We start from the raw sequence: 17,865 nt of genomic DNA on the forward strand, positions 1-17,865 counted from the left end.
TTACTTTTGTCTTAGAAATTGCGCATGAGCTGGAAAACATCTGCTGTCATTTACCTTGATATTTTGCCATGTCTTGATTATAGGCCATGTAGAATCAGTAAATTAAACTCATCTCTTAAGTTAATTAGGTGGAGCTTTTAACTTTTAACCAAATTTACCTCAGCAGTAGGCAAGATGGGTATCAGAAATTACCTTTGTATAACAATCCACAGGTTTTTAACTTATCTCAATTACCTTTTATATAACATTTGATGTTCACCCTTTGACTCCTTATGGAGTGACGAGCATCTAATTTCTCCATACAGTATCACCCCAGAACCAAATTAAGGTCCCGTGAATAAAGGAAATGATCACCAACTAAGGAAGCTCTTGATTGTTAGACAAAATCTCCTTGTCAGCTCTTTAGGAAATGTATAGAGAACAGTGTCTCTATCTTTATATCTCTTTGTGCCATAAGGCTTTGACCTTCTCTTTCCGTCCTCTTCCGTTTGTTGCTAAAGTTCTAATAGTCGTCCATGATTACGAACTTGGGAGCTCCGCTTTTAGGCTTGGCTAAATCTATATATTATGAAAAAGCAGTATAACTGCCAACAAGACTGGTTTCAATGAGCACTTTAACTTTACTACATTATGGTCCATTGCGCTTGCTAGAGGAACAAGTAGAAGGAATAGAAATGTTAACAACAGAGGAAAAGCAACCAGACAAGGAAAAACACTTACAAACGTTGTAAGAGCTTGTCAAAGTGAAGGATGGAAAACTAGGAGTTGATTGTAGTAAAATAATTGACAATGATCTAAAGGAGTCTGGTACTCTAATGCTGAATTTAACTGGGAAGCTTATACAAAATTAAATTAAACAGAGCAAAATTATACAAAAAAAAATCCCGCAGAATATAAATCAATGTGAGTGGAAGAATGCGAAAAACAATAAGAAAAATGTGAGTGCAAAATGTAATGAGGAATGTAAATGGGAACCACTAAAATGGGAATGCTGCACTAACAAGTAGATGGACTTGAGGAGACATAAGAAGCAATTCCAGTGGTATAAACAGTAAGTTTATTCATTCTTTCGTTGGGATGGTATGAGTGTGGGCTAGATGATACAACTTTTTGCTGTTGTGGACCCTACTCATCAAATTTTGAGACAATGTACACATATACACAATATGAATTATGAAAGGATTACTGACAGGTTTAACTCTCCTCTCAAAATCAACCAACCACAAGCAGTCCCTCCTTTTCAGCAAAGACCCTTGATTGATTGATGTTAGCAAGATGCATGGAACTCTGGGATTGAGATGCACAACAAAAAGTAGGGACTACAGACTAGACCAGAGAGTTCGACATCTGTGTTGCTCCAACAAAGGTAGAAAATGATTGGTGTACTTTTTGTGTGCCTTGCTCCTAAAGTTCTGCACAGGGTGCCTGCATCAATTTTTCCACCATTTTTTTTTTTAACTTGGAGGACTAACTTTGCCAAGAAAGAGGGACAGCTCATAGTCTGACAAACACAAAGACAAAGCCTTCTGATGTAAGTTAAGTCCTATAACCCACCATTCTCTTTGTTCATAAGTTATTATAATTATGCATACTTAGAAGGTGAGGGGATCTTACTATTTTCACATAACATTAAAAGCTTCTAAAACAAATTAAAACTAATGAGCAAAGCAACAGTTTTTAAAAACAACACTTATGTATGAATTTCTAATTTACTAGTTTCAAACATGTTTAAAAGTATAAATTCCAAATAAAGACAGATCTACAACACAAGTTCTATGTTCATTAGTGAAAACAGCATTTCAAAGCCATGCTGGTTTTCCATAATCACCTCTAAACTTCAACTAGAGCTACAAAATAAGAATTAATTTAAAACTATAATTATGTATCACGTAGATGCTCGTCCCCCAAAAGTAGCTATGGCCACATTTCCAGGTGTTCTTTTTAGAAGTGTAAGTCTCATGGTGTCAACTGCTCTTTCTCCAACTCCGTCAGCTGTGATCTCTACATTATAGTTGTTTGCCTGTAAAGAAACAAGAATACTTATATGAACTTCTGCCCTATGGAATAAATCTTGAAAGATTTATTGCTTCTTTTTCTTGATCCTGTGTATTTGCTATATTTAGACAGGCTGGTCCAATTCAGCTCAAAGCTGGTCTAAATGGGGGCCTGTATAAACAGTGACAAGGCAAGACCACAACACTGGCTGCCTCCTGGTTAGCTCAATTGGTTAGAGCGCTGGACTGTTGTGTGGGAGGTCAAGGGTTCAAGCTCTGGCCAGACCAACACTCAAGGTCTTAAAATAATTGAGAAGAATATACTACCTTTCTATAATATCAAGAAATGAATAGATATTCTAGTCTTCTCGGATAAGAATGAATAAACTGTAGGTCCCATCTCCTGCATCTATTAATTAGTTAACTTGGTTAGGCAGGGGACGTTAAAGAACCCACTCACAAGATTACTGTTATGTGGTCTGGCTTGTTTACTTTGAATTGGGGGGGAGGGGGAATCTTCAAATACCGGTAAGTTTCCTTTGATTGATTGTAAACTGCTGATGCAGTCCGGCCAAAGTCCCCCAGAAAGTATTGTGATGCGCATTTGATCACATCCAAATGTTAATTTGCACAATATAAATATTAAATTATTATTTAAATTATTATACATTCCCTACTTTTTGCAAGAAAGTGTATGGGTTCTTAAATATCCCCTGCTAACCAGTAAATAGAAGATGCAGGAGACAGGGTGGCCCTGCCTATGGTTTATCATCCTTATCCAAGAAGACTTTTTAAAGAATGTCTAACTGTCTAAGAATTCCTCCTCTATACCTTTTTGTGATCTTTGGAATACAAGTGAAGAAACATTCAGAACAAGGAATTTAACAACTCTCAGACTTAGGACTTTTGAAAATGAAGAGGATATGAGAACTTACCAGCTGCAATGTTGCTAGAAAAAATCTACATATTTCAAATGGTTCCTGTGCAAATAATAACATAACAAGTGTCATTAACACCATTATCATATAAGGGGCAAAATTACTGAATTGTGATTGGTCAAGACAGAGGGCATTTTTTCTTAATTTTTGTAATTGCCCCGGGCAAAATTACTTGAAAATGATTGGCTGAAAATCGCTCAGCAATGGCTGCCAAGGTAAAGAAATTTCTGTTTGTTTTGTAACAATGCCGTTCTGTTTTGCGCGAGATCAGTAAGAAAACATTTTGCCCCTTATATTATAAAAAAGTAATCACATGGTTACTCGTAAAATTAAGGATTAATATCACGTGTGTTTTTGGAAGTTGCTGAAATTGCCCGAGTCTGCGTGACGGGCAATTTCAGCAACTTCCAAAAACACGCGTGATATTAATCCTTAATTTTACTCGGCCCCATGCGATTACCTAAGTATATGAATACTAAACCCTGTTTATGCAACTCTGGTGTGATTTCTTACCAGAGAATACAATAATAGGCTCAACTCCATTCATAAATTTGTTTAAAAACAAAACTCCTTGTTGTTTTCTGAGTAAACCATTTAACATAAATCTCCTGTAAGAGCTAGCTTGGTTACTCATTAAAATCAAAGTCATGAATTCTTGTGACAGATTGTAAATTGGATGCAGTTGGTATATTTGTTACCTTTTCATGGGCTAGCTCTCTAAAATCTTGAATAGTATTGCCTGTGAAAAAATGATTGTAATACGAAGTAAATTTACCATGGATTGCGTCCTTTAGTGTCAGGTCCAGAGAGGGGTGCAAGGGTTCTGGACCCCCCCTAGTCTGACTTGTGGGTGTGTTTTAACTACTTGACACCCAAATTCTTGAAAAACAAGATGCTGACTGGTTTATTTTTTTCCATGCAAAAGGAGCATGAGTTGATTGAAAAGTAATTTTAGACCCCCTATCAAAAATTCCTCAATCCATCCCTTTCAATGAAAAGGGAAAGGGGGGGGGGGGGGGAAGGTTGGAGAACTAAGATCTAGACAGTTCGAGAAAGAGAGAGTTGCACATAATTGGCAGCATCAAATTTTAAATCTGGATAATGATTCTGTCTTGAGATTCAACTTTTAAGCCACTATGGCCTAAAATACTTTCATTTGCTGCTATCCTTTAAATTCTCTGATGCCATTTTCACTATTTGGTTCTAAGATAAATGATTGCATCGACCCTCTACCTCCCAAGATCACATTTAGTAATTCTCCTTACTCTCTAACATACAATTCTTATGCTGTTAGTTCTGAGAATTTGGTTTTAGATCAATTCCTAATCCCCTAATTGATAATTTTCTTTATTCTCATCATATTTCTGCTTGATACTGTATTGTATTTCAAGGAGAAATCCTGTCTTGGTCACTCACGGAAGTTAAAGCAAACTTAAAGATAAAAGAACTTTCAGAAGGATTGATGAGATGGACTCATAACAACAGCAAGATATCTTCTGGTGGAGAACATGATAACGATTTTAGAGAGAGAGAGAGAGAGAGAGAGAGAGAGAGAGAGAGAGAGAGAGAGAGAGAGAGAGTATATATGCAATTTTCTTTAAGCAGTCCTCTATCCTCATTACCTTTAAATGAGTCAAGAATTTCTTCTCCATACTTGTGAATATCGAATGGCCTATGTGTCTCCTGCAAATGGAGTAAGATTAGTAAATTAACTCTTAAACTCCCAAGAACTGATTGTGAATTCTCCCCTTCTAGCTGTTACACATTTCTTGTTAATTAGTTACCAGAACTTGGTGTTTGATTAAGGAAACAATGTCTACCTGATAAATTTGAGTATTCTCAGTACTTGTTTGTAGGAAAATATATGGATATTAAAGGGAGAAGTTACATCTTAATCACTCATAAATAATGGGAGATTTTGATATCAATGCGTGTTGGAGGTTTAAAAATTAATGCATTTTTGGTGCCTTTACTTTATGAGGCTGTCAAGTTGTGCATCAAATGTAAAAAATCAAGTTGTGTTAATAATGCTAATTGAACTGAGTGGAGTACAATTTGGGCTGAAATCATACATGTGATTTCAAAATCACACGAGCACGCAGCATGAGTTTGATTTGAAATCACAAGTATGATTTCAGACCAAAATTGCACGACATAAGGTTCAATTACCACTTTATTACATCCATTTTGAAATTGCCCAAATACAGGACTTGGTCAATTCAAATATTTTATTTATGCAGTACTGAGCCGGTTTTTAGATAAAAAAGAAGAACCAGAAATGCTTTTACATCTTATTTTGTTTGCAAAACAAAAAGACTTTGACGTCACGTGTCAAAAACTCAGTCAAGCATAAAATGATGCAATTTAGAGCAAAAAATGGTGCAATTCATGAATAAATCACACCAATTAGAGCCAATCAGATTATAGGGACCACCAGTGATTTCAAAATGGATGTAATAAAGACAATAAGTCACACATCTCTTTATCAGTTTCGTAATTCACCTCTTCTGATAATACTGGCATAATTCTCTCTTCCCATTCTCTGACTCTTCTACTCAACTCTGTTTCCTGGGCATACTGTTGACGTGCCTCCAAAAGGTAACTGTCCTGTGCAACAGAGTCAATGACATGGTTAGCAAACATGCACCTCAGTGCTCCACCTGCAACTGTCTTTTTTCCACCATTATTATTTTGAAGAAAAGATGATTGCAAGTAAATTATTTACCACAGTCCTCACTTTGATGACAGGAATTACCCAATGATTATGGTCTAAAGTTAGAGTGAGATCAACATAAATTATTTTGTTTAAAATACAATTACCACTCCATCACTTTCCTTTTTTTTTTCCTTACAAAAAAAAGTTGCCTCTTTCTCCTTGATTGTACAAGATGTGGCATAAATTCCCTTAAACAAATTACAGCCAAGTTTCTTTTTTCAAGACAAGTAGTCTGGTTAACTTCAGAAAACAAGTAATATTGCATTCTTCTTCTCTGGCAGCTCAACCTTTTTTCTGGCAACAATTCTATGACTTTAGATTGCCAAATGAGGATTTCTACAGGTACTGACCTTGAAGGCCTGCATATAGGTTTAGAAAAGCACAGTAGAGCTCAGTGACAATAAATGTGTGAAAATTAACTCAGTTATTTGATAGCTGTAAGTAATGGAAAAAGAGTAACACTTACCACATATTTCCTAACCATTTCTTCATAGCTTGAAATAACTACACCATCTGCAGGTTCCTCCAATGCTGTGAAATTAACAGAACAGCATTTGAATTCAACATATGGGTTTTTTAAAATCACTCCTTTATTCCATCTTATATCAACTTGAGAACCCAAGGTTGGCCAGTCAATGGACAAGGTGCCATCAAATCTAGGTTTGTTAAGTCAACTCCATATTAAATAACTGCACATTTTGTCTGATTGTTTTACCATGAAAAGAAGATTTTAGTTCAGAGCTTAGTTCAGGTTTTAAATACTGTAAGTTGTATGTACGATAAAAGCATGGTAAATAATTTACACTTGTTTCATATGGAGGAGGGGGGAGGAGGAAGGAAATTTATTGAGATGTTTGGATTTTGAAGAGTCTGTTGTTCTGTTCAATTTCTTTTACAGTAAAATACTGTCAAAAATAACACATTTCAGCTCAGTTTATACCAATCGGCTCCAGAACTTCAGCACTGCCAAAGTCCAACCCTTCATCTACTCCTCCTCCAAAATCATCATCATCATCATCATCATCATATTCAGCTGGTGCATCACATCCAGCTTCATTGCCATCATCACCTGAGAGGAATAAAACAATCACAATAATTTAATGGGAGGATAGAGGCTCAGCAGGAAGGCTTAGCCCTCATTATTTGTGCTGTAAGACATGTGTTCCTCTGCTGTCAGAAGTTTTGAGATGAGGCAGGGAGGGATTGCTGGAGGGTGTGGCACCATTAAACCTTTAGCCTCTAAGAATGACTAGCATCTAATTTATCCCTACAGTATCCCCCTGTATCCAAGGCTGTGCTCTGAGGAAAATTGAATGGAGCCCAGTGCTTTGAAACTGTGAAATATAGGGTGCCTGGCATATGCTTTGTATGAAAAAACTAAAATTCCTGAGTCTCCCAAGAGCAAAAATAAGGCACCAGGGGCCACAGGGTGCTGCTAGAGCCCAGCATTGGTATCAAACATTAAGGTACCAAGAATAAAGGAAATGATCAGCAACTAAAGAAGCTCCTGATTATTACACAAATTCTCCTTGTCAGCATCTTAGGGAACATATAGAGAACAGTAGAGAGAATATGCATTCTCACGTAAGGCTGTAAAGAGGTAATGAGTGCTAGACCCCCTTGCAAACCTCTCACTGGCTTGCTTTGCTCAAGGCTCTGTTCTTTCTAGTGGGTTAAAAAACACTTATGTTGAAGTACTCATAATGAGGGCCTCCTCGCAAGCTACGTGAAGGTTAGGATGATGTTAACATTGACTCTTACCATATATTTGCCCATCTTCATTCTCTTCTGCATTTTCTACTATTGAGTTTAATTCCTCAATTTCCTCCTTTGTTGCAACCTGATACTGAATCAAAAAGTGGTTTTATCTGAGATATGTTACACATCATGACAAATAATTTTTGAGGGATTTTCTCTTGCTATAAAACACAAAGCTTAAACTTCTTACCAAAACCTTCTTCAGCTTGGCCTGAAGTTTTTGTTTTTCTCTGTATTCAACCCAATACAAGTATTCAAACTCTGTAAAAATTAAGTTTGGAACAAAATAAATACAGTAGTGAAGGTTCACCCCATTAATAGCTGAGGAAACAAACAAGCAATTCTACACACCTGGAAATGATGGAATTTTGAGACTATTTTTGGACATCTTTGATGCATGTGAATAAACTGCAAAAAGAAGAGTAAGCACACAAAATTGTGATAATTTTTTGAGTTGAAGTGCTGTAATATGAAAGAATAGTTTTTCTCACAATATGGCCACTTTCCCTATACATTAGTAGGTTGTATAAGTAGCAATATTTTGATTTCATACTTTTAATAAACCTTTAACCACTATAATTATAACATGACCAAAGTAAAGTGTGCACTCTGATTGGTCAATTCAGTGTCCACTATTTGCCAATGGGTGTAGGCTGCTGACATGAGCAAATGCATAGATTAGTTTTCTGCATGTGCTTGTTTTTTTCTGGTCATGTAAGATTATTTTGTTAAATAAAAGAAGACTCTTTTGCTCATATGTATCAATGTTATGTTATAAAACAAATGGTAAACGCTTCAGTGTATACTATTGAGTTATGGATACACTTGGGAAGTTTGCTAAGCGCTCAAGAAACTAGAGTTGCTCTCGGCTATTGCCTCATGCGACTCTCATGCTTCTTTCAGGCTTAGTAGCCTCCCATGTACATACATAACTCAATAGTGTATGCTGTGGAGTTAACCATTTGTTAAGTAGTTTAGCTTGGTCTGTACTTTTATTGACAATGGTATTCATCATCATTGTGGTCAAAATATCATGGACTCAGCAGGTGCAGCCAAGTGAATCTACAACAAATTTCAACCCCTATGATGACGAATATCTTTGTCAATAAGAGTAAAGACCATGCTAAACCACTGTTGATTTGTTTTTCACAACAATATTGACATAAAAAAAAACAATTCTTTTAGTGTGTCACATGATGTACCCTTATTGACAATGGCAGATTACCATCTTACTGCCAACTGTGGTAAAACAGAGATTGATATGAGGGTGTAAAAGGGGTTAATCATCAAGCAAGAAGGTTGAACAGTTGTGCATTGCATCACAGAGTATGAAGCTTGATGCTTCACAGAGATTGTTCATTCTCAACACCAGTGGATTGGTGTTTTAAAAATCAACTGCTGGGATAATGAAGACTATAAGCTGTATGTTGAAAATCTGTGCAATATATAAAGGAAAACTGTATCATTAAAGGTTGAGGAGAGTATGCTCTCCACAGTGTACACTGCAATATTCATGTCTCACCTTCAGTTGGATATATCAACAAAGTTGAAATGGTAAATTGGCCACCGTAACAATTACAAAAGCTGACGTTTCGAGCATTAGCCCTTTGTCGGAGCGAATAGAGGAATTGTGGGTTGTGTGCTTTTAATTAAAGGAAGAAAATGGAGCTACATTATTGGTGGGAACATGGCAATGAGAATAACACAAATAAATTAGTGGAATGAAAAGCGTTCGTTGATCCCTGTGGGATTTAAAGTGCCGGTTTGAAAGATGAGCTTTTGTTCAGTTTGTTTTACTTACAAGCTTGGGATATAAACTGATTGATGGGAACAAGGGTTGGTTGTTTTTTATCTTCTTTATGTTTTCTTTTCTTCTTCTGCTGGTGTGATACCAAAGAGGAGGGCTTCTTGAAGGGTTTACCTGCAAAACAGATGTTATTACCTTTTTACCCTTATAAGAATGGAATAGAGAAATTTCAAAGAGTGTTGCTTTAGAGAAAATAATCACTAAATCACATTGTCAATGTTGGTTTCTACACTCCCTCCTTCACTGCTCCATTTGGAACAACTTAGCAGTTTTCCCTCTCGACTTAGCAGTTCTCAACTTAGCAGTTCTCCCTCTCCACCCACAGTCCAGCGCACTAAACATTTCTGATTTAAGGTCACTGCCTCTCCCACTAGCAAGAAGAAAGACTTTGCCCCTCATTGTGACAGAATAATAGCTGACCTTTCTTAAATGGTTTATCTTGTGAAGTGCCTGGGTCGTGAGGATCCAACATTTTCCAGGGATCTTTGAACTGTGAATACAACATTATTATTAACAACAGTAAAAATAAACCAATCACTAACAAACTTGTTCCGACATACATAGGTCAGAACTGGACTGATTGGTTCAGGTTTCAAACAATAGCAATGTTAGCAACAAATAACTTTCCTCAAACCCATTCCAAGTAGAAATCAATAACCAACAATTCAATTTAAGTTATCAACCCTTAAAGTTCCAAGAGTAATCAGCGAGTAATTTCTTACAAAATCAATACATTGTACAAAAGACAACAGGTGATGAGAATGAAGAAAAACATCAACTAGAAGATAAGTATAAATGAGTTTGATTTATTGCCAAATTTCTAGACATTATCTTATCAAAAATACATAACAGATAGCTGGGAGGATTAAAAAAATATAATTGAATTCTGAGAGTTTAAATTCTGTAAAGAAACTGTTCAACTGTGTTGTTGGACAATTGAAACACCAAGCCCATTAGAATTTCAAACTTAATGCTTTCACACCCAAGATCTCATTTCTCCTTACTGTTTGCCATACTATTCTTGTGATGTTAGTTCAGAGAATTTGGTAGTTGATCAACTACTGATTCTAATTTATATTTTTCTTTATTCTCATCACTTGTCTGCTTGATATTGTATTGATACTTTAAGGAGAATTTCTTTCTTGGTCACTCATGGGTGTAAAAGAGTTAACAATCTTGGAAGAAACTTAACTCACAGGCAGTTGCTGTGCTTGTTTGACTTGCTGTGTTTCAGGTCTTGCTCTTAATTCTCTTCTTTCTTCCTGATCATTCTATGATTTGTGCAAAAACATTTGTAACCAAAACTATCCCATAACAAGATTTCTTAAAAACATAAATGGAAAATCCACAGTCTTGACACAATATGTATACAAATGCTTTAAAAACACCTTACTGTACTGGTACAGTATTTACAAACAGATATAATCAAAAGGTATTTAAAGGAGTGGAGCAACAGGTTCTCAAGAGTATTGTGAACCACTTTTTTTCTAAAGCATCTCAGCAGGCCAGAATCTTAAATCAATGAGTCTGATTGGCTAATGCAGCACTCATAACTGGTCCAGCTTTTTATGGTACAGCCCACAGCACAGATTTTTTCCAAGCCATTCACAGCAAAGCAGTGGAAGCAAACCAGCAGGAAAAAAAGTCATTCACCAGTCTAAGTCTGTCTGTATGAGAAATAACACTGTGGTCTTGAGTAAAACCCTTGCCTTTGGGCTTAAGTCAAGACCTCAGGCACAGTTTTTTTTCCTATATGGACCTCCCACCTGGTAAATGACTTGTTGAATAATTCACTGGTTCTTGTCAAAGAAAGAAATTTGGTGAGTTAGTGGTTATTTTTCTGGACTCTGGATTCAGAAGTTCACATTTGGGCTCCCCTAAGATTACTGTGTGGTGTTTTTGGGCAATACAGGGCATTTCTCCACCTGGGGGTATTACACGAGTTTACATAACTATTTCTATATTAGGCAACTGCTGATGAAACCCAGACACAAAGACCTGCTTTAAAGGGTTATTTTATCCTGAAGAGATAACTTCTCCATTATTTCACCTGGGTCTCCTCAGTAACAAATTCATTGCAATTATTTGGAGCATTGTTACAGCTATCAAGTGCATCATCATCCATCAGTTCAGGTGGATCAAAATTATCATCAGCATCTAGAAGAGAGGAATTAGCTAGTTCATAAAACCTCAAATTAAAGTAAATTAATGTTAAGACACTGAATCACGTAACAGGATTTATGATTTGTGATAGTGGATGGTCCTTATTCATTCTTAAACAACAAACATATGAAATACATATATATGAACTGTGGTTATGAAGCGTATATGTGCACGATCCTTCGCAGTAAAGCACTATTTAAGCAATAGTGAAAATCAGACCTGAAAAAAATTCAGGCCTGTACAGGATTCGAACCACTGACCTCTGCGATGCTAGTGCAGCGCTCTACCAATTGAGCTAACAAGCCAACTGGGAGCAGGCCATCAAATTAATTCGACATAAACGCGTAGATGATAAATCAAACAACAAACATATGAAATACATATACATGAACTGCGGTTATGAAGCATATATGTGCACGATCCTTCGCAGTAAAGCACTATTTAAGCAATAGTGAAAATCAGACCTGAAAAAAATTCAGGCCTGTACGGCTTTACTGCGAAGGATCGTGCACATATACGCTTCATAACCGCAGTTCATATATATGTATTTCATATGTTTGTTGTTTGATTTGTCATCTACGGGTTTATGTCGAATTAATTTGATGTCCTGTTAGTTGGCTTGTTAGCTCAATTGGTAGAGCGCTGCACTAGTATCGCAGAGGTCAGTGGTTCGAATCCCGTACAGTGGTCAGTGGTTCGAATCCCGCCTGAATTTTTTTCAGGTCTGATTTTCACTATTGCTTAAATAGTGCTTTACTGCGAAGGATCGTGCACATATACTTATTCATTCTTGTTATAATGGCTTGGAAAGGACCACTTAATAAGATGTAGCACTTGATAAACCATAATTTAATGGAAATACAGTCCACAAATGTAATGAATCTACCAATAACAATTATGGAGTTATCATTGAGTAAGCCCTAATTGTTAAAATTTATTAGCTTAGCTTCGCTAGAACTCTGAAAGTTTTTAAATAAGTGAAATTCCTTCTGAAAGAAATGTTAATCAATATTGTCCTCCTTTGCTGAACTACAAATAGTGTGTTCAAACCATTTACAACATAAATTCAGTAATTGCATTTGCTGACTTTTAATTGGCTTAAATTGTAGGAGATGATTAAAAACAAATTTCAGTACTGAATACATGTAGAGAAGACACTTAGCCAGGTTAAAACCTGAAGAAAGAGAACTTAACTAACCAGGAAGTCCTAATTCTTCATAATTTTCAGCTGCATCAATACCATAGTTAGTTGATTGCTCATCAGTTCTAGGTTCCATACCTGCTGAACAGCAAAAAATGACTTTTTTTGATATCATTGCAAATATAACCAAATACATTATTATTTACTTAAGAGTAGTTGGTAAACTTTATTCCTCTCTTACAAACCTGTCATAACTGATGGAGTGGCAGGCTTCAGTCCTTTAAAAGAGTCATCTATCAGTGAAAGATGCGTCCAGTCTAGAAGCAATGTACCAGTTGGACCATGGACAACACATGTGTTCATCTGTCGACAAAATAATTTACAATTCAATGATGACTTCAATAAATGAGGTAATGGCTAATCCTCTAACTCACAAGATCTGATTGTTAATTCTCCCTATCCAGCAGCTACACATCTCCTTGTAAATTAGTTATAGGAATTTGATGTTAGATCAAGATAACAACTCCTACCTGATAATTTTGAGTATTCTCATTACCTGTTTGCTGGCTAATAATTACAGGGAGAAGTTACATGTTGATAACTTCTGGGAGTTGGTGGGTGAAAAAGATATGAAAGGTTGGGGGCTTTAATCACTTATCAAAATAAACTCAGTTGGGGAAAGCATACAGTTTTGATTAAACCGCCTCCCGGTTAGCTCAATTGGTAGAGCGTCAGACTGTTGTGTGGGAGGTCGTGAGTTCAAATCCGGCTGGACCAACACTCAGGGTCTTTAAATAACTGAGAAGAAAGTGATGCCTTTGTAATAATATCTGAAAATGGTTAGACTTTCTAGTCTTCTCGGATAGGGACGATAAATGGAGGTCCCATCTCACAAGCCCTTGTATGTGAGAAAAAAATTTGTGGGACATTAAGGAACCCACACACTGTTCAAAAAGAGTAGGGCACGTAGCGCCGGTGTTATGGTCTATCTTTGTGTAGTGTCTATCAAATTGATGGGGGGCACTGTGCCTTTGAATATTGTATAGAAAGGGCACAATATAAATAAGGAATTCATAAAGTAATTGTTGTCACTGATTTTGTTGATATGACCCTGGATGGTCTACGGTGCATCTAAAGGATTTCCGAGAAATTCTTTTAAAGATAATCATGGTATAAAAATCAAAACTTCTTGGAATAATTTGAAAATTAAATTTCTTTTTACCTTAAAGTCATTCTTTCTTCCAATGGCTTCACCATTGTGACTAAGAAGTAGAAAAGAAAAATTATCAGTCTGTTTAGGTACATCACAGTTCAAAACACACAAACTTTCAAGTTTTCAAATAATGGCACAAGTTTGATAATTTTGAGATCACAAGCATGATTTCACACTAAAATTGCAGGACATGAAATTCAATGACCATGTCATTACATCCATTTTGAAATTGCATTATTTAATTGCTCAAAAACAGGATTTTTTAGTTGGTACAAATATTTCATTGATTCACTACTGGGTTGGTTTGTAAAAAGTTGCAAAAGTTACCTTCATTTTCCTGCAATTTGACGAGTTACTTTAAAATAGCCTTCTTAATAGGATTGGTTGTAGTTGTATTTAGTACAGCTTTCTCGTTGGTGCAATTCATGAAGAAAGTGTACCAATGAGAGCCAATCAGATTACAAAGACCACCAGCGATTTCAAAATGGATGTAATAAATGATACATAACTATTATGCATGTACCTTAGAAGCACATCTCCCCTTTCTTCCTCTGGGAGAGGTATTAGGGCTAAAGGAATCCTTGGCACAATCAGAGAACTCTAAAAATGACAGAAATTGGTGTTTGATCATAAACAGGTGATCTTTGGATACTGTTCTTCATTAGCAGTTCAGACAGGAACCACAATTAGTTTGCTCTTTTTATCCAAGATAACAAACTCTAATAAAAGACTAATCAATCTGCACAAATATTGCAAAATGTTCATTACTGATCATTTATGAGTCAAAATAAAATTTAATTTGCAAAAACTGTATTTGTGAAAACTGGTTATGTTGCTGCCCTGGGTAAGGCTTGAACAGACATTTGTGAGTGGGTACCTTTCTTTCATCACTATCATCATCTTCCTTCAAATCAATATTCTTTGATACTTTTATGTCATCCCAAGAGCGATACTGTAACAAAAAAAAGAATCATGTTTTAGGATTAAATTGAGGGAAAGGAACAAAATTAACCAATGGGCATCATTACACTTGATTATAAGCGTTTAACTCCCAGAAGTATTTACATGTAAGTAAGGCTTAATCCTTCAATTTCCAGAAGTGACTAACATGTAATTTCTCCCTACAATATTAAGGCTGTGGTCTAGCAGTGCCCAGTGGCCCCTGGTGCCTTACTTTTGCTCTTGGGTGACTCAGGAATTTAGTTTTTTTTATACAAAGCATATGCTGGGCACCCTGGATTTCATGGTTTTAAAGCACTGGGCTCCATTCAAGTTTCCTTAGAGCACAGCCTTGAATATCCACATACAATCCATCAAACAGGTAATGAGAACACTCACATGCATTGGGTAGAAGTTGTTATCTTGATCTAAAACCAAATTCTCATAACTTACTTACAAGGAAATCTGTAGCAGCTAGAGAGGAGAATTAACAATCAGATCTTGGGAGTAAAATGTTAAAAACTCACAAATACAGCGTACCTCTTTAGTGTGGCCCTTGGTACCCTTTTTCTCTTGTTCAACTGAATCATCTGTTGATACCTGTTGCAGACGCCTGGGAAAGAAGAGAAGGATGCAGGTATGTCAGATTGGGGAATGTAGCCAATGAGATTCAGTCATTTCTTTAAAAAAAAAGTCAGTTGATACATCACTGACACAAAACAGATATTTAGGACAACAAACTTTTGGAACATTTGCCAAGTTGAACATGTTACCATTAATTGGTTGACATACTACCAGTGAATCATTCCACATATAACTGAAAATGTTTGCTAACACAAACACAAAGTGAGACTGTTAGCAATTTTACAAGTGACCAGTACTTATCATACAAAAATATCAAAAATGTTTATAAAAATATGTCAAGTCAGTCTATCCTTGTTATGCTCTTGAGTATTAATGGCCACGACCACTGCTGCCTGTCCTTCATCTCCTTTCCCACCTCTCCCCGACAGACTCCACCCTCCCCTCTCTCTTTTTGTAATCGTCCATTGCCAGCCAAGAGTGACTAACGTCTAATTTCTCCCAACAATATCACCCTTGATTCACACATTACAGTCAAAAGAAAAAGGAAATGATCACCAACTATAGAGACTCTTGATTGTTAAACAAATTCTCCTTATCAACACCTTAGGAAATTTATAGAGAACAGTATGGAGAATATTCATATTGATGTTAGGGTGTAAAGGGTAAGGAGCTTTATTATCCAACTACGCCTAGACGAGTACAAATAACGCCATAGACAAGTACAAATATCACGCGGTATTTGTACTCGTCTATTGTAGTACTGGTTAAACAGGTTTTCTTGCATTGCACAAGCGAAGAATTGGATTGTAGTTATGAAAAAAAAAAAAAAAGTGGCCGACAATTTGAATCATATTTCTGACGACGAAGAGTCAGAATGGCTGGCAAACATAGGTTCAAGTTCATTAGATGAATCGAACGAAGAAAAACAGCTTGACGACCAGAAAATTTCTTCATTTAATGAAGAAAATAGAAACAGCGACACAACAACGCACCAATTCCGTTCTGCTTCGCATACTTCTGCCACGCACTCCTTGTAAATAAATATCCGGGAAATTCGCCCGCACTGAAATAACAGTTTGGCGTGTTGGATAATAAATAACTTATTAGACATTTTCTTGTGTAGTATCACTGAGTATTTTTACTCGTTATTTGTATTTTGACTCACCCAACAGGCTCGTCAAAATACGGCACATCTCATGAAAATACTCAGCGATACTACACAACAAAACGTCTAATAAGATATATATTATTCACAGTGTCTTTATCTTTGCATATTTGGTAACTACAGATGTAGAAAGTAAATATCCTATTGACAGCTATGTTATCCTTGTAAGGAAATACGTACACTCTTATGCTTATCATTCGCTCCCACGAAGGGCTCACGCTCGAAACGTAAGCTTTTGTAATCATTACGGTGGCCAATTTACCATTTCAACTTTGTTGATATATCCAAATTATTTCGTTACTCCCACCGACGCAGCCCCAAACAGTTTCTTTCGAAACTATTAGCCTTCATACACTCTTATGACTCACTTTTTACTTGCTATTAGATCCAAAGTTTGATAGACCAGTGTGTACAAATATTCCACCTACAACAGAGATATTAGGATAATAGGCTTAAAAAAGAAAGTTTTACATTACCAGTCATGTTACATGAATAATCAGTATAGAGCCACTGATTAGATCAGAGGTTTTAGAGTCAGAGTGATTTGGTTTTGATACACAGTCAACCCTTAACCCCTGAGAGAGACTAGCCTCTAATTTTTCCTTACAATATCCCCCCTGAATCACACATTAAGGTCATGAGAATAAAGGAAATGATCACCAACTAAACGAGCTCTTGATTGTTAAACAAATTCTCCTTGTCAACACCTTAGAAAATGTATAGAGAGCAGTATGGAGAATATGCACATTAATGTTTGGGTGTACGTAAGGGGTTAAGTTACGGTACATACCTTCCTGCTGTAGATGCAAGCTGATCCTTGGATAAGAAGCGCTGCTTCAGCAAAATTCATGGTGGTCTTCCCTCCATCAAAAGATATTTTGATCTTTTCGATCTGAATCAAAAGTCATTTTAAATAGAATAAATACGCTTGTAATTGATTGGGGGCTAGATTGTAGCGCTTGAAAATAAACAACGTGGCTTGTAATTATCGTGCAACTTAAGTGATCAAGAGGAGCAATCGCAACCTTTTGCACCACACTTTGAATAAAATTGCACAAAAAGATTCAAGGATTAAATTTGAGTTTAGTTGACTTCTGAGCATAAACTTAACCGTTAATTTCAGAACGTTAAATGAGTTCACCTCAGCCAAGTATTCCTCTAGTTGAGCGGCAACATCTATGTCCCAGTTCTTTGTCAGATCACGGATCGGCTGCAGTAAATGAATGTACCGGCTAGCTACATCGCTTAAATCACCACTGGCTTCTGGAGATGGCATGATCACCGCGAAAATATTCAGCCAAAACTCAACCAAAACATTACTTCCAGAGCGGACACGAACAAAAAGAAATTTCCCGCCATTTTGCTGAACTCTGAGGATGCGTTTAATGCGAAACCGCTGATACGTTCTAAAGTATGCAGACTCACGTCTACAGCTTCGCACAACTC

At 36.5% G+C, this 17,865-nt stretch overlaps 1 protein-coding gene and 1 non-coding gene across 3 annotated transcripts; both read right to left on the reverse strand.

Moving 5' to 3' along the window:
• Positions 1-1,040: 1,040 nt before the first annotated feature.
• Positions 1,041-17,801, reverse strand: LOC111330298 (condensin-2 complex subunit H2). 2 transcript variants are annotated; one of them, XM_022935140.2, is made up of 23 exons: positions 17,561-17,801; positions 17,210-17,311; positions 16,788-16,843; positions 15,210-15,282; positions 14,608-14,682; positions 14,254-14,330; positions 13,740-13,779; positions 12,763-12,880; positions 12,575-12,655; positions 11,264-11,370; positions 10,410-10,484; positions 9,634-9,703; positions 9,208-9,327; positions 7,758-7,814; positions 7,597-7,667; positions 7,410-7,494; positions 6,589-6,717; positions 6,115-6,179; positions 5,435-5,539; positions 4,555-4,615; positions 3,631-3,671; positions 2,930-2,974; positions 1,041-2,020 (listed from the first exon to the last, which is right to left on the reverse strand). In XM_022935140.2, exons 1-23 carry the CDS (start codon positions 17,693-17,695, stop codon positions 1,886-1,888), a joined length of 1,923 nt encoding a protein of 640 aa, XP_022790875.2. In that variant the 5' UTR covers positions 17,696-17,801; the 3' UTR covers positions 1,041-1,885. The 2 variants fall into 2 exon arrangements, with proteins under 2 accessions (XP_022790875.2, XP_022790874.2); XM_022935139.2 differs by having other exon boundaries at positions 12,575-12,658.
• On the reverse strand, positions 11,609-11,681 carry Trnaa-agc (transfer RNA alanine (anticodon AGC)). Its single transcript has one exon. It is a non-coding gene; the product is annotated as a tRNA-Ala (tRNA).
• Positions 17,802-17,865: the final 64 nt, after the last annotated feature.

Source organism: Stylophora pistillata, chromosome 10 (genome assembly GCF_964205215.1).
Source record: "Stylophora pistillata chromosome 10, jaStyPist1.2, whole genome shotgun sequence".
Classification (NCBI taxonomy): domain Eukaryota; kingdom Metazoa; phylum Cnidaria; class Anthozoa; order Scleractinia; family Pocilloporidae; genus Stylophora; species Stylophora pistillata.

Bases quoted from the DNA above. Each gene is read 5' to 3' on its own strand.
- LOC111330298 (XM_022935139.2), bottom strand. From the start codon at position 17,695: ATGCCATCTCCAGAAGCCAGTGGTGATTTAAGCGATGTAGCTAGCCGG. The intron at 14,683-15,209 runs GTACGCTGTATT...TTTTTGTTACAG, and splicing joins CCAAGGGCCACACTAAAGAG to TATCGCTCTTGGGATGACAT. The intron at 7,815-9,207 runs GTAAGTAAAACA...TTCTTTTTGCAG, and splicing joins TCAGTTTATATCCCAAGCTT to TTTATTCACATGCATCAAAG.